Source organism: Phlebotomus papatasi, chromosome 3 (assembly GCF_024763615.1).
Source record: "Phlebotomus papatasi isolate M1 chromosome 3, Ppap_2.1, whole genome shotgun sequence".
Lineage (NCBI taxonomy): Eukaryota > Metazoa > Arthropoda > Insecta > Diptera > Psychodidae > Phlebotomus > Phlebotomus papatasi.
The window spans coordinates 6,720,486-6,743,154 of NC_077224.1; the positions used below are offsets into that span (position 1 = coordinate 6,720,486).

The following is a 22,669-nucleotide window of genomic DNA, read 5'->3' on the forward strand; positions in this document are numbered from 1 at the left end:
AGTGCAAATTGTCAAAAAATTGCCACACCATGGCGCCACTGTCGCGACAACGCCAACTCATGACATTTGAAGGGGTTTTCCCAGCCATTTGACATGCTTCACCTCCGCCATTTTGTAAAACGAGTGAGGTTTGATTTGTCGTGTGAAATTGTATGAATTCCGGCCGAGAAAATACGCCAAATTCATACATCTAAAATCAGCAGAAATAGTATCAGTGCGTTGGAGAAAAGTTGCATTTTGTCATCAGCATGGAGGATAAATCAACGCTGAAGGATTTAGACCAATGGATTGAGCAACTGAACGAGTGCAAACAATTAACAGAGACACAAGTGAAAACTCTATGTGATAAGGTGAGCGCTTCCCAAATGGGCGGAATGAGAAAAACCCTTTTTTACCCAGTATTTTCACCATATTCCTCAACAACATGACTCACTGGGGCACCTCAGTGGTGCTAGGGTCATGAAGGCGCAGTGTGTAGGTGGAAAAATCCGATAATTTTCCCCGGAATAATTGATTTCTCTGCTCGAGTCAAATTTTTCTCGCGATGGCGAATCAAAGAGACCTTTTTAGCGGTGATGGCGCCCTCTTAGTTTTTTTTGTATGTGTGATACTTCCCTAAGTCGCTCCTCGAGCAAAAAAAAAAGATAAGATAAATCTCATTTTCCCCCATTTCCACGGTCCGGGGCGACGGGAAATGTGGTCAGGAGCATCGGGAGACACTCAGGGTGACTATCCCAATAGCGCCGGATGCGTAAAAATAGGAAAAAGTGGTCAGGGTGATGGGAAAAATGGAGTATGTGTGCGCCTTGAAATCAATCACCAGCCGGATTAAATTTATCATACACATAGAAACATACGGAATTGATGACGACACTTCTTACCATTATCGCGACTTTTTTTTCTCAATACAGCACACAGTCCGTGTAAGCCAGAGTGAATTGATTCATCTTCATGAGAGGCAAAAAGTCAAGAATTCCCCTGATAATTGCAAACAAACACAGTCGCCAAGGGAATGCCCAGGAATTGGAGAGAAAGAAAACAAATGGGAAAATGCGATTGCTTTGACTCTCAAGTTTATTATTTTCAGAAGAAAATTTAAGGAAAAGTAGGCTTTGATATTTTAGAACTTGTTTATGCGACTGGGGCTACGTTTATACGCTATAAGTGCATATTCTCTTGAAGGATTCTCTGTAATCCTGGATTCCAATTGTGTCTTCACCTATTATAATTTTATAAAATCAAAGTTCAACGACACTAAAGAGGTTCGAAAAATTACGTTTTTAATAAAATAATTAGGGTGAATTGTGGAAAGGGAGACACTTGAGAAAAATTTCAAATTCAAATGCATTTTTAAGCCGAATAAATATTTTTATTATTTTCATTTATATTGTATCATGAGATTCCTTGTGAAATATTCTAACAAAATCTTAACACTTTTTATTAGAATTTTCAACCAATTAATTCGAATATTCCATCACATTAGAAAAACAATCACATTTTGAAAAGATGGACAAAATTTTGGAAAGTGGAACAAAAACTTTTGGAAAGTTGGACATAGTGATATTAATGACAAAATACTTATATGTCCTTCGATTTTCACTGCGGACTTTATAATATTTCACAAATTATGCCGAAAAATCAAATAAAACACTTTGATATTTTCCTAGCAACTTCCATAAGAAACAGAGAAAATGACAACTACCGTGTCAAGGTTATGAATATCACGCATGCAATACATTTTTTAAATTCTTCTTGCAAGTCACCCTTTGATTGTTTTATAACGATTTTTGCATTTTTAACTTCTCAAATAATCACAAAATTAGGCTTAATAATCTTTTTAGCGAAAATCGAAATATTTAATTGATTTATTATCAAGTTTTTAGCGAGGTGTCTCACATTCCACACTGCTCGGTCCCACTTTCCAAACTGTCTCGCTCCCCATTTTTTACCCTATCTTTTTTTAATTGTGGACTACAATTTTATTAGAACCTAAAGTTGACTACACATTGAAGGTGATTTCATCAAAATTATTTCGGGCCAATCCATCTCAAAACGACCGAAAAAATCGCAAATCGAGGGGTCATGGTCTTAGATGTTTTTGAATTTTACATATGTTAAAGTACACGATAAAATAATATACCCCTATTTTTTTTTCGTCCGAAAAAAAAATCCTGGCCGAAGATACATGGCGTCAAAGATGGCGCCTCGCGCTTCATTCCTCAATTGCGATTTTTAGCAAATATTTTAAAATGCTCTATTTCGGGAACGGGTTGAGATTTCTTCTTACTCTTTTTTTTATTTGAAAGATAATTTTATACTCTTTAAAACGATATACTTGATTTTGCATTACCTGCTTAAGTTTTTTTGTAACGGTATTTTAAAAAATTTTTGAAAAAAATTAAAAATTAATTTTTCTCAAAAACCCCATTCTCAAAAATTTTGGTTTTTTTACTGTTGATCAGTAACATTGAGTACTACATTCCCTGAAAAGGCGAGCTTCCACTTTTGCACTTACTTTTTTTTAAAAATATTTGAAAAATTACCATAATTTCAAAATTAAAAATAACCAGCTAAACTCAAAATTTTGAGTTCAACTTTTCAGGGAATATAGTACTCCACAATACTTATAAACAGACAAAAAATCAAAATTTTTCGAAATCAAGTTTTTGAAAAAAAATTTTTTTTTTTGAGTTTTAAATAAAAATGTCTTTTATTGACAAAAATCAAACTTTAAGATACATTTGACACATGTGTCAATATGTAGATTTTTTTTAAACGGAATTTCAAAAAAAAATTTTTTTTTTAATTTTTTCAAAAATAATCCAAAAAAATTTCCAATTTTTTTTTTGAAAAACTAAAAGAAAACAAAAAAACATAATTAGTACATGTGTTTAATATGATTTAAAGGCTTATTTTTGTCAATAAAAGACATTTTTATTTAAAACTCAAAAAAAATTTTTTTTCAAAAACTTGATTTCGAAAAATTTTGATTTTTTGGCTGTTTATAAGTATTGTGGAGTACTATATTCCCTGAAAAGTTGAACTCAAAATTTTGAGTTTAACTGGTTATTTTTAATTTTGAAAATATGGTAATTTTTCAAATATTTTTAAAAAAAAAGTAAGTGCAAAAGTGGAAGCTCGCCTTTTCAGGGAATGTAGTACTCAATGTTACTGATCAACAGTAAAAAAATCAAAATTTTTGAGAATGGGGTTTTTGAGAAAAATTAATTTTTAATTTTTTTAAAAAATTTTTTAAAATACCGTTACAAAAAAACTTAAGCAGATAATGCAAAATCAAGTATATCGTTTTAAAGAGTATAAAATTATCTTTCAAATAAAAAAAAAGAGTAAGAAGAAATCTCAACCCGTTCCCGAAATAGAGCATTTTAAAATATTTGCTAAAAATCGCAATTGAGGAATGAAGCGCGAGGCGCCATCTTTGACGCCATGTATCTCCGGCCAGGATTTTTTTTCGGACGAAAAAAAAAATAGGGGTATATTATTTTATCGTGTACTTTAACATATGTAAAATTCAGAAACATCTAAGACCATGAAGGGTACCCCTATGGTCGTCTTGAGATGGATTGGCCCTTTCAATTTTTTTTTAAGAAAAATGCTTCCATATTGGGTTTATTTTTCATCAAAATTTTTTGATAGAGTGCTATCCTTTCCTCTCTTGCTTTTGTGACTGCTTTTCATGAAAATTTGTTTGAGTCTCTGCTGAAATAAGTGAGAAAAGCATTTGGGGAAGTTCCTTGGGATAGCATATAGTGAATTTTTGTGCAAAATTCCCCAAAAATGCGAAGGAAGAGTGTTTTCTGTAGATGTTGCTCCTGGTGGAATCCAATAATTTAGCCTTTGAAGGGACATTTCCTTTGATTTTTCTCTAGAAATTGCCGGAAGTTAATTCATCTGTGTATTCCTGAGGTGTTCTTCAATATCCTTCTCATTCAGATCCCTATTCACAAGATTTCCTCTAATCTTCCTGAAGTTCTGAAATTTTTGCAGAAAGAGCTGCTCAATGGATCAGTATTACTTTGAGCAACAGTTCGTTCTGCTCCACTCGCAATTAACACCGAGGCTTCTTGTTACAAATTCACTTCTCCGAACAGTTTCTGGGATGCTACTGGCTGAGTTGGATTCCAGCCGGAATGACATCTCCAGGAAAATACTCTTGCACTCTTGGGTAATTTCACAGAAATAATTCAGTACAAATACTATCCCAATGAACTTCCACAAACGCTTTTCTAACTTTCTCCACCAGAAAATAACAAATTTTCGTGAAAAACAATCTGAATCGTGATGGTTTCCTTCAAGAATTCTGTCAAAAATGACATTGATAAATTTTATTCCAATGTGTAGCGAGTGATTCTCTTCAAATTTTTTTTTAAAGAAATTACATAAGATTTTTGAAAGAAATTGCCTACACATTAGACAAATTTTCTTCAAAAACCCATCTTGTCAAAAATTCACACAAATATGAAGGCAATTTTTTAAGGATACTTTTTGAAGCTCATTTTTCAATAGAAATTTCTTTTAATAAGTAGACTCCTTAAGGAAAAATGTGTCAAAAAGGAACATTTTATTTGTTATCAAGCTTTCTTCAGGTCTGAGTTATCTTCTGTTTCATAGGAAAACGTATTTTTCATTCTTTAACTCTTTCGGGACCGTATAAAAACATCTTAGTTCAGTAATCAATTGGACTACTGCAAAAAAATTTCCAGAAGAATCGGTTTTTCATCCATCCGAAATAGATTAAAAGAAAGTCATTTTGTCCAGGATATTCCTACTTTGCTTTGGGTATTTATAGCTCCAAAAAAGAAAATATTCTTGACTAAAAGCCGAAAAGGATAAAAACAAAACAAAAATATTTTATTAAAAGTATCGGTCCTACCTAGTTACATATTTTTACCATTTGTTTGGCAATAAGTGGGTGCTGCGACAATAAAAGGAAGTAACTATGGACCTGAAACTATTAATCCGGGGCGGTAGCACATCAAAACTAAACACTTGGATATTGTCTGGGACCAGACAAATACAATGTCACTAAGTTATGTTTTGTTGCAATAACCCTTTCATGTTTTCTGACGTCCGGTTCAAAATGATCAGTTGCTGTCGGTTGATAGTTTCATTGACATTTCATGACAGTTGATCGACAGTTTCACTTAGTTTCAGCTGGTCATAATACATTAGTCCAGGCAAACGCTAAGCATTGAGACTATTGGCTAGCCCAAAATTCCGAATTTGGGACAATGTAATCATTCTAATGCGGTGATGTAAATAGTTTCAATTAACGTCTGTATTAATTTGATGCTGATCTTCATTCCGCAAGAGCACAATTTCGAAAGTGGATTTTTAAATTTTTGTTTTTCAGTCAAATCATGCGGTACCCCAATTTCGTCTCCTGAAAAGTTGTCATTAACTGACGGCATGTCTGCCAAATGTATCGCTAGCCTCACCTAACTTGCGAATAACGCGAACTTACTTGGTCCTATTAATATATTCTATTAAGAAATAATTATGTAAAATTAGGTTGGAAACCCCAGTCGCGGGAGATATCAGCGTACTCACACAGAGTAATAGATTTTCAGTATCAGTGAATTCTCAGAAATTTATTTGTTTTCATTTTCCAGTGGACTTGAACTTCCGTTTCCGATTGAATCAAGCCATATAACTCACTCGATATGAAAATATTCGAAACCTTGACTTATTATCATTTGTCAATAAATATCGCAAAATAAACCCAAAATAATCAAGAGAGTTTTTGAAAACTCTTAAAAATTCTGAAATATTTTGAAAATTAATGTTTTTAATCATGGCTTATATTTAGAACTTATCAAAGTAATGTAAATTCCCTCTTAAAGATATTGGGATATTGGATATATTCATTAGTGAATATTTACAATTATTCTTAACATAGAAGATCAGTGAAGCTTATTTATAAGTTTATATAGGGGAAACTGGGGCACCACCAAACACGGGGTACCACCAAACACTGCGATTTTTTAATCGAATATTCGACTTCAGAGGATAAGACCTATAGGAATTTATAGGCACTATAGGAATGCTTGTCCACTGAAGGAATGGTCGAGATAGTGCAAGTAGTTTAGAAATAAAAATTAGTGTTTGGTGGTACCCCGTGTTTGGTGGTGCCCCAGTTTCCCCTATATTCCAATTCCTTGAAAATAATTTAAAATATATATATATATATTTTTTGTATCAAAACAGATTCTATGAATATTTTTATAATCTTATTTCTGATTTACCTGAACCAGGGGCCTCTCGGTATACATTTTTTCATGTGTTTCTAATGGCAAGGGAAACCTAATGGCAAGTTTTGTCTTATGGTGTCTACACACTAGAAACAATTTTCGTCAAAAATTGCCTTTTTTAAAAAATTCTGTCGTTTCTGCCTACAAGGATAGGGGAAATTTTTTTTTAAAAAGGCATATTTTTAAAGAAATTTCTACTAGTGTGTAGATGCCATTAAGGAGAATTGACTTATTATTGTGATATATTTCGAAATTGTGCAATAAAAGCTATCTAAAAATACATATTTCATAATGTTCGCCGAAATAATACAAGAACTACGAGCAATTTTGCTTAAATCGCGGTGCAATATCTGCAAAATTTTTACAAGAAAATTGAAAAATAGCTTCACTTTTTATTAAGCTTGATGGGGCCCTGATTAAACCTAAAAATATCTAAATTCTTAACTGATTTCCGTAATACAAGGGCAATCCTGCAGAAGCTTGAGAGGACATAAAATTTTCTGTTATGGTGTCTACACACTAGAAGCAATTTTAGTCAAAAATTGTCTTTTTTTTAATTCAGACTTTTCTGCCTACAACGATAGGGGAAATTTTCTTTAAAAAGGCATTTTTTAAAGAAATTTCTCCAAGTGTGTAGAGGTCATTACATACCATTTGTTTTTAAAAAAAACCCAAACATAATAAAGGTCTCTACACATTGGAAGCAATTTTCGTCAAAAAATGCATTTTTAACAGAATTTTGACGTTTGTACCTACACGGTGCTAGCGATTTCCTTCCAAAAAGCAATTTTTGATAAGAATTGCTCCCAATGTGTAGAAGCCTTAAGATATATGTAATTGTGATTATTCATGTTTTCAAATCTACTTTAGATAATTCACTTTTTAAGCAAGGTTAGTCCAATTTACAAAAATCCATGCAAGCATGATGCTGCAAGAAAACTAAAACAACAAGTTGATGAGGGTTATCGAAGTGAATAGGAAAAAAAAGTTCCGGATTCAGAATATTTAATACGAAATAAGGGATTTGAAATAGTATTTATTTAGAACTCTTAAATTTTGTTCATGATTTTGAAGTTAATCCAGTTTATAATTAGCGTATAAACGTACTCAAAGTTCTTTCACTTCCTATTAGTACTTCTAGCAGAAATCCCGCAAACATTGAATGTACTAAAAGCATAAAAGAATAAAATAATAATATCATGATAAATTCCAAATTAGAAAATAAATTGTATCGGAAACCTTGCAATTAAAAAAAAAAATGTAACGAAGGACAATTTTCTTTCAAATGTCCTCGAATTTGGGCGTAATCTCAATAATGCTTCAAGAGATGCTTGGCAGTAAAAATAGCTTGTGCAAGAATACTGCAGGGTGAATATATTGTCAGAAACTTGAAGGGTAAATTGCCGAAATTCCCACAGAGATTTCAAGTTCATTTCCCTTCTCGATTGTGATTCAACATGCCAGTAAATTGTTGCCGAAGAATATCTCTTCATTGATAAACTACCTTCCCAAAATAGTCTTAGAATATTCTTTGCGTTGACGGTCAAACCTACGTTTTTTTGTTTTAGTTTTACGTATCAAAAGTTTTTTTTGATCAGTAACATTGTCCTTTCGAGCTTCTAACTTTCTCTCTTTGCCCTGCGATCAATGATTTATTCAAATAACTAGCATCAATTATTCATACAATTTCCTCACACTAGAGTTAGAACATAGTAAAATATATTGGGAAAAATCTCTTACTTTTTCTGAAGGTAAAATTGAGTGCAAAAGAGAAGGACAATCATGCGATATGATTGATTTTTTTTCATTCCACAAGAAAAGTAAATAGAAAAATTAATTTGTTTTGCTATAACACGAAATATATAGAAAGGGTCAAAAAAGAGAGGAGAAAGGAAAAAAAAATGTTGAGGTTTGTTTTGATTGTTTTTCTTTTTTTTTTGATAGACTTGACTCATGAAAGAGCATTTTCAAGGGGAAATTGCAAAAATTAAATTGACATCTTGAGATAATAGCTTATAAGCTATAATTTATCGTAAGTCATTACTTGATAGCCTTTAGCTACATGGATATATTTTGTTTTAAACAAACGTGAGTTTTTATGCACTTAAATGGCACACAATATACCCAACAGAAAAACATTTATCATGTACTAAAATCTGGTAAAATGCTGCAGGTAGATTTCCACAAGTTTTTCTCGTAGTCAGTTTAATTTTGTACATATTGTAGTTTTATTTAGAGATCTTTTGACATTGCGCACTTAAAAACAATAACTAAAATGTTTGTTAGTTGATTAGGAAAAAATTAGCGCATGAATGTACTAAAATAAATTTGTCAAAATTTTTAATTCCTTACAATGTTAATGTGTGGAAAACTCTTTATACTTGATAAAAAATCTATTTTATAATCTGTAAAATATTTTAGACTTGCATAGGGAAGCTGTATCAAATTTCGGACATTGCCACAAAGTTGAATTTTTTGTAACGTCTTTTTCAGAAGTGTTGTTTGGAAGCTTTTAGAAAGTAATTTTATTTTGTTTGTTTTCTCTAAAATTGTTCTCAAAACGTTTAAAATTCAATGAAAATATAGACAATGCTCTTTGTGAAATATCGGACACAAATTTTCTCGAAATTCCTTGATAATCCGTAACTCTTTTAATTTTTTTTTTCTTTTTCGTCTCATTCCTAAAGGCAACGCTATTTTCTTTGACATTATCCTACCTCCAGGAGTTAAAAACAGAAACACATGAAGTTGCGGAATTTTGAGAACTAGAAAAGTGTCCGATATTGCAAGCGGTCTGATATTTGGTACAGTAGTTCAATTACTAAATTATGACCCATTCCCAATCTGACCATCGTGATGTCCACTTCATCCATTTGTCAAAAAATAGTAGTGAACCATTTCCCTGACATTCTTTCCCACCATTCTTTTTCCATACCTGAAGAAGGAGCCATCAAGCTCCGAAACGTCGGCAAGGAATAAAGGAGGAGAAGATCAAAGATAGGGGTATGGTTTCTTTTAGGAAAATATTCATTAAGTTCTCCTTTAGAAATAGTTCTTGGCACTGACAACTTACGATATACCGTTATCGAGAAAGAAAGCAAGTTTTAGAAAAATAATTCTACCTATTTTTTAAGAACTTTTATTTTAAGATATCTCAGAAACTTGACGCGACGGACTATAAGTTTGTATGTTCAAGACACACCAAGAACTCTCAAAATACCAATGGTTTCCCGTCATACGATTTTTTTCTTCATTTTATTGTCCTGTAATGTTCGAAGGCTTTAAAACGCGATTATTTTGTTTGGAAGCTAGCAGATAGAGCTGTAAAAAATAAAATTTAAAAATATATATTTAAAGCTTAGGTCGCACATTAGCTTTGACCCGAATTTCATTAGGATCGGTTAAGCCGTTTCCAAGAAATAAAATGTCAAACTTGTGAAATTTCAGAAGGATATCGCTAATTTCCCAAGGACTGACAGTCTTTTTTGACTCGGGTCTAGGCAATTTTTAAGTCATATACCAACACCTACAAAATGGGCCTACTCCTATCTCTGGCGAAGGGTTGGACCAGTTCCCACACATTTCTGTCCATTGTCCTTTAGCAGGCTAAATATTCACGAGGATTTCAGCCTGAGTCTATTTGGACTGTAAGCCCTCAGTGTATAACAGTGTGGGATATATATTTACGTCTCGGGCACACCTTACGTCTCAGTCTTTCGAACCAAATTTCGATTGAACTAAATTGAATTTGTTATGACGTTTAAAAGAAGAAGAAGAGTGAGAAAGACTGTGACAGACATATGTAATTGTTTTTAGAAAGAATGAAATGTTAATTTCGTTTTCATCCGGAATTTTTCCAAAATATTTTTTACCTCATCCCGTTCGTCTAAGCGACATTTTTGTATTTTTACATTGTATAATCTCTAGAGTATGCAAAAACTAAAAATTTGAGGAACAAAATAAGTGGCCGAAATTGCAAACTGGACGATATTTAACACAGTTTCCCTAATTCTTTTGGGATGTTGTTTTCGCATTTGATTACAAATATCTTTGCTAAAATCAGCAATTATCGTGCTTCAGCCATCACCTAAATCAACATTTTTTGTGTATTTTTTATACTTTAAGAGTACGACAATTATTGATCTAAGCGACGATTGTGTTAATAAAAATCATCTTTAAATGTAATATCTTGCACTGTCATCGTAAATGTACAATAAGGAAAGTAATTAATAGACAGTTTTGCAAGGTTACGGCGAGGGCTATGGGCCAAATTCGAAGTATTAAAGAGATCTTTATGTATTTATATTATTTATTTATGTCTATAACCATTCATTCTTTATCTTTAGAGATGTAATTTTAGTAAAAATCAATTTTGACTGTTGTCGGGCAATGTTTTATGTTTTATTTTTGAACACCTCTTTTTTGCCAAAAATAGTCTGATTTTGTAATAGAAACAATTTCATAATACAATAATAATACTAAAGAATAGAAAATAAATCGCAGTGTTTAAATAAATAAGTTGGCATTGTTGTAAAAAAAGGAAGTTTTTTGGGTAAACAAATTAAAAGTAAATGGTTTTTAGCTTAAATTTGTTCTTAATGTCTTTGTTTTATTCAAACGTTATGTTTTAATTGTTTGTATATAGAAAACTGTCTCGGTCAAAGTCAATGATACAATGCGTAGTCACCTTGAGAAGTACGTTAATTTTTTTTAAATATCAAACAACTTCGCGAAAGGAGTTGTATTGAAAATATAAAAAATAAATAAAATTTCGTGTACAACTTTTTTATTGCTGGATGAACATTATTAAAAAGAAATTGCTCTTTAATCATTTTATGAAAGAATCAAATACACGCTATTGAAATGGAAAATTATTAAAAGGTATACACAAGAGTGGAAAGAAGAAAAATGAGTTCTATATATTGGTTTTTTTTATTATTAAGTACACAAAATTACAACAATTGTGCAGTTTGTTTGGTTTCCGGTGAAAAGTTTTAAACTGTCCGTGGAGGAGGAAGTATATCGTTTCATTCAGAAGAGCACGAAAATTATGCCATCCAAAGTAGTTCATAGTTGGAGGTCATTCTTCATTCACATTCAACCCCAATATTCTTCTATGCATTATGATGCCTCCGAAGGACTGTCAAAAGTATAGATTTTTTTTGGGTGGTATATAATGTATATTCTTGGGAGAGACTTCTTAGTGAGAATAATCTATTAATAGAATTCTTTTTTATCACAGCCAACAAAAATTACTTTGCAAATTTTAGGAGATTTCTTTATATTATTATTAAATTTCGTGTTTCCTTGACTCATTTTGCTAAAATTGTTATGTGCTGTAAGAGGCCAAACACAGCAGAAAAAAAAATAATACAAAAAGATATCACATGATAATAAATTGAAGTGAAAGATAAGATTGGTGGTTGGAAGATTAAATCTGGAGGAAGTGTGTATGGAATGAAAGTAAAAATGTATAGATCGGTATTATGGGCATAAAGAGTTTTGCTTGGTTTTGTTGGTATGTGTGTATTCTCTTACCTATATTTACATTATAATTTTGATATTCTGCATTTTTTCGATTCAACGGTATTACGGTTCTTTTTTATAACTACAAACTTGCTAATTCAAGTTTTATTTCTTATGGCTGGATAACAGAATCTGTAGATACTTTACTCATGGCAAAGAGAGAGAGAGAGAGGGCTTTCAAATGAAATATGAATGAAGGCACTTAAAAATTTCCATATGACTTATTATTCTAGTAGTTTTGCAGTGGAGGGAAAAGCAAAGTAATATTAGACACATTTTGCTATTATTAAAAAAAAAGTTGAGTCTGAACAAATTCCTTAACATAAAAGATCATCATTGGTCTTATAGGGGACCGTGGGGTAAAATGTGACAATTTTTTTCTTAGAATTCCCATGAAAACTCAAATTTTCTCATTCTAAAAAAACAGCAAATATTGTAGAAAGTTTTTCGGTCTATAACGTTTCCTAAAACCATGTATTATCCATGTCACCTTTTAAAAGCTTTTTTGGCAAGAAATATCCATTAAACTGTTTTAGAAACAGCAGAAAAGGCGAACCGAAGATGACTAGTGATTTTTGACAAAAGAATCCTTGAAAACTCATAGAGGAATTCTAGAACACGCAACAGATAGGGTAAAGGCTCATAATTTTGGACAGTCTGCTTATAAGCGTCGATGTTCCAAGTTTTAAGTGCGATGTTTTCAATACTGATTGATTTTTTTTGCTACTCTCTTTTCAGAAGGGTTGTTTAGAAACTTGGCAAGCTATTTATCGTTTTTTTTAATAAAATTTGTTTTAATACATTTAAAGATGAATTGATACAGTGGTGGAAAAATAATAGGACCACCTTTGATAAGGCTACTTTTATAATTCTTCTAATTTTCTATTCCAATGCGTTGAAATAAATTTGGTGTAGAAATGTTCAAATGATATCCACACGTCGAATAAGTGTTGTTTTGGCCATTAGAGATCTGTATTTTGACAAATAGTACGTGAATAGTGACAATGCATTCGGACAATAAAATAGGACCACTGTAATAAACTCAAATTTATTTGAAGCATTTAAAAAATAACAAAATTTTAGTGTAATGTCAATAATTATTTAGTGTCTTGACAATTAAGTTTCCAAGTTTGGATAAAGAAAACTATGAGAAATTGGAGCAAATATAGAACTTTCTCATTAGAGGTTCTATTAGATTTTTGAGGCTACGAAAGCATATGGTGATCGTGAATATCTTAGCTGACTACATTAAATTACGAAAATCAATAATGCATAACACAATATATTGTTTACATAAACATAAGACTCGGAATTTTGGCTGCCACCGGTTCTACGGGCCAGAAAACAAAACAATTCAGGATTTTCAAATGGTTCAATGTGTCGAAATCAATCTAGCACGTCATCGTAAGGTATTCTATTGGAAAATTTTGGTTAAAAAGGTCCTCAGATAAGTCCTGACTGAGTTAGAAATAGATTTTGAACAACAGGGTTACTTGGAAGGACAAACATGATAACATAGTGTTAATATCCTTGAAACATAGAAAAATGTTATTTGCTCTTGTAAATCATAGATTGAAAAATTTTGTTCGAGAGGAGACAGCGTTTCACATTGAAAAAATGTCAAACAAATTCAATTTCATCATGAAGAAAAGGATTCTTTTATGATCATCTTCTAGACTAGGTATTTATTGAACAATTTTAACCTATTACCCTTCTTTCATTAAGGTACTTCACCTCGTTTAATTCATAATTTTAATCAATTCATTTTTAGTGTCCAATTTTATCCTCAAAGTGTCCAAATTTAGAAACTGACCAAAATGATGAGCCTTTCGCCTAAGTGATTCTAATGTATAAATTTTAGAATAGGATAATGGGCGAAAATGTGTGGGAGTTGGTCTGTGTGGCGTCCATAGATGGGACTAGACGAATTTTATAGATAATAATAAAGGATTAAAAACTGCCGAGACTCAGGACGATATTCGCTAGGAGTCCTTGTAAAAACGCCTTTGTCATAAAAACTACCGCTAGCGGCGCTATTATTAAAAAGATTTTTTTTTTCATTTTTCTAAGTTAAATAACTCAAAAATTCCTTTGTGTGTCGGGCTGAAATTTTAGTATGTTGTAGCCGCAGATTATACCTATCTAATAAAAAAATACTTAAGTCGATCGATAACCCCTGGCACGAGCTATAAGGGATCAAATTTCGAAAATTGACCGGCCTCTATGAGGGGTCAAATTTCCAGAAATTTAAAAAATCATCTCCGGTTCTATTTGACCGATTTTGATGAATGAGGGCTTAAACGAAAGATCTCACAAAATTCTACATCTTTCTAGAACATTTCAACTTTGTGGGAGCAACACCAGGGGCGCCACAGTCGAAAAATCATTTTCAAAATCACATAACCCCAATTATCTCGACTGTCGCTGAACCGATTTTGATGACAATTTTTTTAACAAATAAAAATCTATTCCATTACTTTTGTCATTCGTTCTTTACTGAGAAAAAACGGGGGTGCGATCACCTTTTTTACCTCATAACGTTAACACTTTTTGGGTGTAAAAATATATCAACATTTTTTATTGTTGATTTTACACCTTTTTAAGGGTAAAATTAACATGAAAAAGGGTAACTTTAACCCATAATACACCTGAAAAGGGTAATATTTACACCGATTTCGGATCAATACTGCAGTGTAAAATTAACATTTCCGGAATGTTATTTTGACTTTTTCGGATTTCTCTCAGTATTTTCTCTAATTTTTCCTTGGCTTTTTTAATTTTGAAACTTTAATGGGTACACTGAGAGAAATCCGAAAAAGTTAAAATAATATTCCGGAAATTTTAATTTTACCCAGCAGTATTGATCCAAAATCTGTGTAAATATTACCCTTTTTAGGTGTATTATGGGTTAAAGTTACCCTTCTTTCATGTTGATTTTACCCTCAAAAGGTGTCAAATTAACATTAAAAAATGTTGATATATTTTTACACCTAGAAAGTGTTAAAGTTATGAGGAAAAATCGCACCCTCTTTTTTTCTCAGTGTAGTTAAACATTATTCTTAAATTTTACCACCGAACGCGATTCCACCAAGGATTGAAATGAAGCTCACTTTGTGAGAATTTTTGTCCATTAAGGCACTGAGACTTCCAGAGTTTTAAAAGAAAAATAGAGAAATTCTTAGGCTCCAGCAAGTAATAAAAACATGTTCGACTTAGCCCCGTTGTCCCCTAAGTGTAGACATGCAAATTACATAATTTATGTGGTTTGTCTTTTGCAGGCGAAAGAGATTTTGTCAAAAGAATCAAATGTTCAAGAGGTGAAATGTCCTGTCACAGTTTGCGGGGATGTTCATGGTCAGTTTCATGACCTGATGGAGCTGTTTCGGATAGGAGGACGATCTCCAGATACTAATTATTTATTTATGGGAGATTATGTGGATCGTGGCTACTATTCAGTTGAAACAGTAACTTTGCTGGTGGCACTCAAGGTAGGAATTTTATTCATTAAAAATATTCATTCTCCCCATTTCCTTTTTATTAAATTCTTTTATCAGAGTGTTGAGTACAGATTATTGGGATAAATATTCTGAAATTTTAACTCTGATATAGAAAATTGATTTAAACTTTTTTTTATAATTTTATTTGGGAAAATTTTAAATAGAAGATTTTTCCTATGTTTAAATTAAACAAGATTTTTTTTAAATTAATAACTTTAGAATAACTTTACGAAGGATATTTTTTTTTAAGTTTGAAAAAAAATATTAAATTTTTGCTTAGGTGCGGTATCGAGAGAGAATAACTATTCTCCGTGGCAATCACGAATCACGTCAAATCACTCAAGTCTACGGATTCTATGACGAATGTCTTCGTAAATATGGCAATGCAAATGTGTGGAAATTTTTTACGGATCTTTTTGATTATCTGCCGCTGACGGCATTGGTTGATGGTCAGATCTTTTGTCTGCACGGTGGTCTTAGCCCGTCAATTGACAGTTTAGATCATATTCGAGCCTTAGACAGACTACAGGAAGTGCCACATGAGGGTCCAATGTGTGATCTGTTGTGGTCCGATCCTGATGACCGAGGTGGCTGGGGCATTTCACCACGTGGAGCTGGCTACACATTTGGCCAGGTAAGATTATCTAACTTTTTTATTTGTTTTTGTGTCCCCCCAAGTTGCAGAAGTTTGTAAGTTTCTTCCATGAGCTTCTTTTGTGTAGCAGATGAAAAAGTCATTAGGTCATCATTGCAATAAGGAAATTTGTGTTATAAGTTTCTTTTCGCTTACGAGAGAGCATATGACGTTTTTTTTTTTTTTAATAATTAATTCAGTTTTTATAGAGATGATTTAAATGACGATTTGGTTAATGCAATTTTGAAAGAGAATTGACAAATTTTCAATTTATTAAAAGAGATTTAAGAAAAATAATATTCATTAAAATATAAAAAAGCACGATAATCGAATAATTCAGAATTAATCTTGACTATGGCATAGCTTTACTAAGAACGTAGAAAAGGATCTTAATAGTGTCGAGAATTCATTTTATTCCTTTTATTCTCATAAAAAGAATGATATTCAGTAAAAACAAAATTTAACAGAAAAAAAGATTAAAATAATTAGGTCAAGTAAAAAGTTCTGAGCCCTTTTAACCTTTGCTATAGTTAGGATTATTTTATTTACACTGAAAAAAAATTTTGTAAAATTGTTCGTAACATGATCACTTGACGAGCATTTTTCTACTTTTACAAACATTTGTTCGTAAATGTTCGTAAAAAGACACAAAAGTTAGTCAAATTTCGTCATTTGTTCGTATTTTATCGAACAAATAAAATTTTACGAACTTTTTTTGTGTGTTTAAAAACATTTAGGAACAAATGTTTGTAAACATGCTCCTCAAGTGATCATGTTACAAACAATGTTTGTGAAAAAAGTACAAACTTTTACGAACTTGTTTGTGGGTTATACAATTTACACGAGCATTTCGTAAGTCCCTAATAAAAATTCACAAACATTTACGAACAATTTTACGAAATATTTTTTCTGCACAGATGAAATATACGCCATTTTGTTTGTTAACTTTTGTCAAGAAAACTGCAAATGCTTGAAAAGGTGACACTCATTTGGTGTCAGGACTGAATTACACGGCAAATGCAATAGAACCTCCCATCCAAGATTTAATTAGATCTAAGATTTAATTAAAAGTGAATTAGCGAAAAGGCGATCCAGTTAGCGCATGCTGACTTATTTCAGTATTATCAGTAGTTTATAAATTTTCTTTAATATTTTTGATAATTTTTTTTATATTATGTTTCTGAATGAAACAGTGAATAATTCTTTGGATTTAGAAGACGTAAAAAAGAATTTCATCAGTCCAAAAACAAGCGTTTAAGTAGCACTCTTCGGAAAACGATCCAGTTACCCCACCTTACTATATACGGAAAATGTTTGAGAAAGAAAGGGATGTTAATTTCGATTTCATGAAATTTTTTTGATCTAAGGGGTGTCAAATAAAATCGAACTAAATTGAATTTGTTGTGAAATTCAAAAGAAGAAGAAGAAGATTGCGAAAGAGTAAGATGGACATGTAAAAAGTTTGAGAAGGAAAGGGATGTGAATTTTGATTTCATGATATCTTCAATCAAATTATTTGAAAATTTATAAATTCCTTCAATATCTCAGGATGGAAGAAAAAACAATCGAATTACTCGAAATGGTAAAATGCGGTTCGTTTAACAAGTTTTGCAATTTTTAATAGGGTAAGTGTGCCAAATTTCGGCATAGTTGCAAATAAGCACCAAAGTCCTAAGTTTGAAATGCAATATTTTTAATTCATATTGATATTTTTTGTTACTTCCTTTTCGGGAGGGTTGTATGAAACCTTGAAAACTAGTTTATCATCTTTGTTTTCTTTAAATCACTTCCTAAAATATTGAAAAATTAATAAAAATATGGACATTGCTTTGGGTAGTATTCCGGCCACTTTGAGTGAAATACCGGCCACCTTTTTTCTGATCACCTTTTGTGACGGAACGAATAGATAATTTCAAAACGTCAAACGTAACGAGTTTAATATTTAGTTTAATACGTTTAAATGACCCACAAGCCCTGATATCTTCCGCGCAATTTGTCCTGAAGACCTGAAGAGTAGCATCTCAAATTTACGCTCAGATTGCCGTAGCAGTTTGCCCTTCCTGAACTCTTCCAAGGCCTTTTCCTCAACATCATTTTCATATAAGCGATGGTTTTTTTCTCTGGACATTGTATAACTCAGAAATTGAAAAAAAACACAAAATGAATAAGAAATTTAGGAAAGCAAAAGATGTTGCCGGAATAGGCAACACTACCTCACCGGAGAGACGCTCACAAAGTTATATACTTTTTTACGCGAAATACAAGATCCTGCTGGGAAATTTTACCCGAAATTTAAAGATTAATTCATTATTAACACAAACAGAAACAATCTTTAATGAAAACTAATCAATTTTTATGAAAAACTCCGAAGGAAAACCTTCTGCACTTCACCACAAATCACAACACTGCTAGAGACACAATCGATCTGTCAGATTTTTTGTAAGACTCTTTCTACACTGAGTTTTTACAACGCAATTTTAATTCAATTTATACCTAAAATTTAACGGTCTTTGTGTTAATACATCCTAAAATGAATAAATATTTAAAAGCAAAATGAATTAATTGACTATTCGAAGATTACATACATAATTTTTATTAATTTATTTGTATGGTCGAAATTACACTCAAAGTGGTCGAAATTAGAAGCTGGCCGAAATTTGGCACACTTACCCTAAGTCTTCACCAGTTGGTTTTTATGCCCAAACGAACAGCTGGAAGTTCGCTTATGTGCAATAGAGTCGTTTTCCTAAATTGCTTTTCAATAATTATCTTTGAGAAAATTACCTTATGTAAATAAATAGGTATTTAATATTTGTAATTAGGTAATTCTGCATTTTATGGATTGTAATATTTTTACTCTTTTATGTAACACTTTCACTAAAAAAAATATTCCGCAAATTAGAAAGAAAATGATAGTCTGCGAATGATGGTCTTCTCTTTTTTTTTGACAAATTTAATTGCTGCTAATATACTTAAAATTCTATTTATAGAAATTGTATTGGCGCATCTTTTGGCGTAAATACAATTGATTCAATTTGTTCAATTTGCTTTCCCATTTTTTTCTTTAGTTTATTGTAAATTGCAAACAATAAAATTGGGTTTTTGGGACATTATAAAAATGAATGTTGAGGGTGAAATATTAAAAATTTTAGAAATATATATTTGAGAGTTATTGATTGATATATAGCACACTGACCCGATTTTTGCAGAGGTGTTTTTGATTGGGGTGAAATATAATATATAAATGTTGTAAGTGTATTGATTTTGGGGAGACGCAAAATCTTGTATCTTGCTGCTGTTGTTGTTGTTGCTTTTGAGAAGTATTTACAGGGGATATTTGACTGTAAATGTTTGATGTTGCAGGATATTTCGGAGACGTTCAATCATACAAATGGCTTGACATTAGTTTCAAGAGCTCACCAGCTCGTTATGGAGGGCTACAATTGGTGTCATGATCGAAATGTTGTGACAATCTTCTCAGCCCCTAACTACTGTTATCGCTGCGGAAACCAAGCAGCACTGATGGAATTAGATGACTCACTCAAATTTTCATTGTACGTAAACTCTTCTTTTTTTCTCTTTTAAAGGCCTCTATTTTCGTCAAAAATTGCGTTTTTGACAGAACTTTGACGTTTCCATCTACAGCAATGTAGACAATTTCCTCCAAGAGCGCATGTTTATAACTTTTAAAAGAGAGCAATAAAATATACGAAAATAAAATTAAAGAAATAGTGAGCGCAAATAAAAATATAAAAGTTACCATACAATGGATCCCTGGGCATATAAATATTAAAGGAAACGAGAGAGCTGACAAAGCAGCTAAGGAAGCAACGAAGGATGGGATATCTATCGAATGTAGCTTAAATAGTAAAAGAGGTGGACAGAACAAGAAAAGAATTCATGTGGAAAAAATAGACAAATTTGTGGAAAAAATTGTGAAACTAAAGGAAAATTCAACCATGACATCAGACCGGGAATATTAGAAAAAAAACTATGGTTCAAAAATATAAATTTAAGAAGTGATCAAATAAAAATAATTCAAAGGATCAGAAGTGGACATTGCTGTGACAAGAAGTTTCTAAAACTAATAAAAAAAAGAGTGCGAAACCGTGGAAGATATAAATCACATAGTGATCCAATGCAGAAAATTTAATGAGATAAGGATAAAACTATAAGTGCATTAATAATGAAAAAGTGAGCATAAAAAATATTCTTAAAATAGCAAACGAAAAAACATATAGGGGAAGGTCGTCTGCCTTCAAACGAAAAATGGAGTTCCAAATTTAAGATTTTTTTCTGAAGAATCCACAAAATGGATTTTATTTTCTACTACACCAAAAAATTCTCTTGTTCATTCTGTGTATATGCTTACCTCATTTAGCACTTACAAGTCCTCAGTTTTTCCTTCTGAGGAAATTAAAAAAGTGATGTCGATTTGTATAAAGGCAGCTGGCATAGTCTGCCTTTAAATGTTTTTTTTTTTGACTGAGAATATTGAATCAATAAAACTAAATGGGCTATAAATGATTAGGTTGAAGCCTAACGCACTCACTAAAATCATCACTGTAGTCAAAAGACATTAAACAATAACTTTTCTTCACATTTTTCTGAAGCACTGTTTTGCACATGAAAATTTGGAAGAAAAAGCCATTGAAGTTGACAATTGTCAACTTGAAACATCCCGGCCGGAGCAAGATAGCAGATTATAAGTATTTGTATGACGTTCGTCAGAGAAAAGTAGGAGTTCGATTTCACATATGAGACGTTAAGAGCAGAAGTGGACCGTTTTAATAGGGAAATGCATACAAAAGAGACCACTTCTGCTCTGAGCGTCTCATATATTCGTGTGGGAATGTGCAATAATTTCTCTCATTGTAATTCTCCGCAGAGAAATATTTGAGAAAAAGCACTATAGAATGTCTAGGACTTTGCTGGACAAATAAAATGAGAGGGTATATGTGAAATGAAACTTCTATTTGACCTGACGAATACCGCACAAATACTTGTGACTTCCTATTTTGCGCCCGGCCGGGAAGCTGTCAAATGTTTTGATGTATGGAAAGATAGGATTTAAAGGCACACGACATTAGCATTTAAAGGCTACTGCAGGGTGATATTTGCAAATTTTTGCCACCCACAAAAATTGTGTCATCTGAACCAAAATGTATTAACAGAAATATTAAGCCTGATTAACCTTCTATGTGTCACAATGGAAGATTTATTTGTAAAATGATTTTTACTATGAAAAATCACATGATTTGTGGAACATCAAAATTACAGTTTAGAGCTCATTTTCATTTTTTTTAATCTAGCATCTAGGAAATAGGAGCTAGGCTCTCCATTTTTTGATGATTTGTGAGGATGATGGATAGCTACCTAATAGTTAATAGAATATAATTTATGCTTTTGAGAACAACGAAAAAATCGCAACATTTAAAGGCTGCTGCATTTAAAGGCAGACGACTTTCCCCTAAAGAGATCAACAAATATATCAAAGAAATAAAAGTGAGCATAAAATAATTCAAAAACTGTGATCGTATAACAATAAGTGATATAAAAAAAGAGTGATAATAAACAAGTGATAAATAAATTAAAAATATAAATAAAATAGAAAAATCGACATGGGATAACGGAAAGTCTAAATTTGAACTAAGTGAACAAAAGTGGCTATATGGACCCGAGTGAGTCCGAGAGCCTTACATAAAATAGAAGAAGAAGAAGACAATTCCCTTCAAAAAAGCAATTTTTGACGAAAATAGGTCAAAATGTGTAGAGGCCCTTAGTTATTTTTTTTAATGTGCGATCATATGGAATTTTTATTTCTTTTGCAGCCTTCAATTTGATCCTGCGCCTCGTCGTGGAGAGCCACATGTTACACGAAGAACACCAGACTATTTCCTCTAAATGATGAGTGTTTAAAAACAAGAGAAGAAGAAAGAAAAAAATCAGAGACAAAAATGATCTATTTTGAAATGGAAAACAAAACAAATTCATTGTATATTAAATTAAAAAAAAAAAAGAAAAAAATAGAACTTCACGCATCCCGATTGACAGAAAATGTCTTTTATATTCTTATCAAATCAAACATTTCACCCTCATCTGCAATCTAAAATAAAAAAAAATCATTCACTTGTGAATTTTCATAATTGACAGAGAAATGAAAGAGAGAGAAATGAGAAAATAAAAAGGAATAACAAAATTTGTGCACAAATTACACAAAAGAAAAACAAAAAAATCTAGCATTATTTCGAAAAGCATTGATGAGAAAATGTTTGAGGCATTATTCACCCTTTTTAATTTAAATAGGTAAACAAAAAAAAATATTGCTAATTCTTGTATTTAAAAAAAGAAGAAAAAAAATAAAGGCTAAAGTTTGGATCGATTTAGGCGAGAAAAAAAAGAAACCCTCAAAAGATTTTCCGACAAAAGGAGTCATAGTAAAAAAAAATCCTCTAAAAAAATTTAAGGAATGAGAATGAAAAAATAATAATTTATTCAGACCCAAATTGTATCTCTGACGACTGCTTTTTCTATATACAATACATAATTAAATAATAAATAAAAATAAATGATAAAATAAAGTGAAAAAAATAGTTAAACCTGTAATAACGATTGAATATGACCATAAAGAAATATTTGAGAACGAATGTAGAGTGAAAAAGATGTTCAGGTTACTTAACGGCAAACCAGAATAAAAAAATAAAGGAAATAACAAGAAAAAAAACGTATTATCAAATTTA

General features: G+C 31.7%; 1 protein-coding gene across 1 annotated transcript; it reads left to right on the forward strand.

Annotated features, from left to right (window-relative positions):
• Positions 1-70: 70 nt before the first annotated feature.
• LOC129806586 (serine/threonine-protein phosphatase PP2A) lies at positions 71-22,653 on the forward strand. The gene is made up of 5 exons (XM_055855280.1): positions 71-350; positions 15,077-15,286; positions 15,576-15,929; positions 19,293-19,483; positions 21,761-22,653. Exons 1-5 carry the CDS (start codon positions 249-251, stop codon positions 21,831-21,833), a joined length of 930 nt encoding a protein of 309 aa, XP_055711255.1. The 5' UTR covers positions 71-248; the 3' UTR covers positions 21,834-22,653.
• The last annotated feature ends 16 nt before the right edge of the window (positions 22,654-22,669 follow it).

Excerpts from the sequence above, each read along its gene's own strand:
- LOC129806586 (XM_055855280.1), top strand. The coding sequence starts at position 249 with ATGGAGGATAAATCAACGCTGAAGGATTTAGACCAATGGATTGAGCAA. Across the intron at positions 351-15,076 it reads TGAAAACTCTATGTGATAAG|GCGAAAGAGATTTTGTCAAA; the intron begins GTGAGCGCTTCC and ends TGTCTTTTGCAG. Across the intron at positions 15,287-15,575 it reads CTTTGCTGGTGGCACTCAAG|GTGCGGTATCGAGAGAGAAT; the intron begins GTAGGAATTTTA and ends ATTTTTGCTTAG.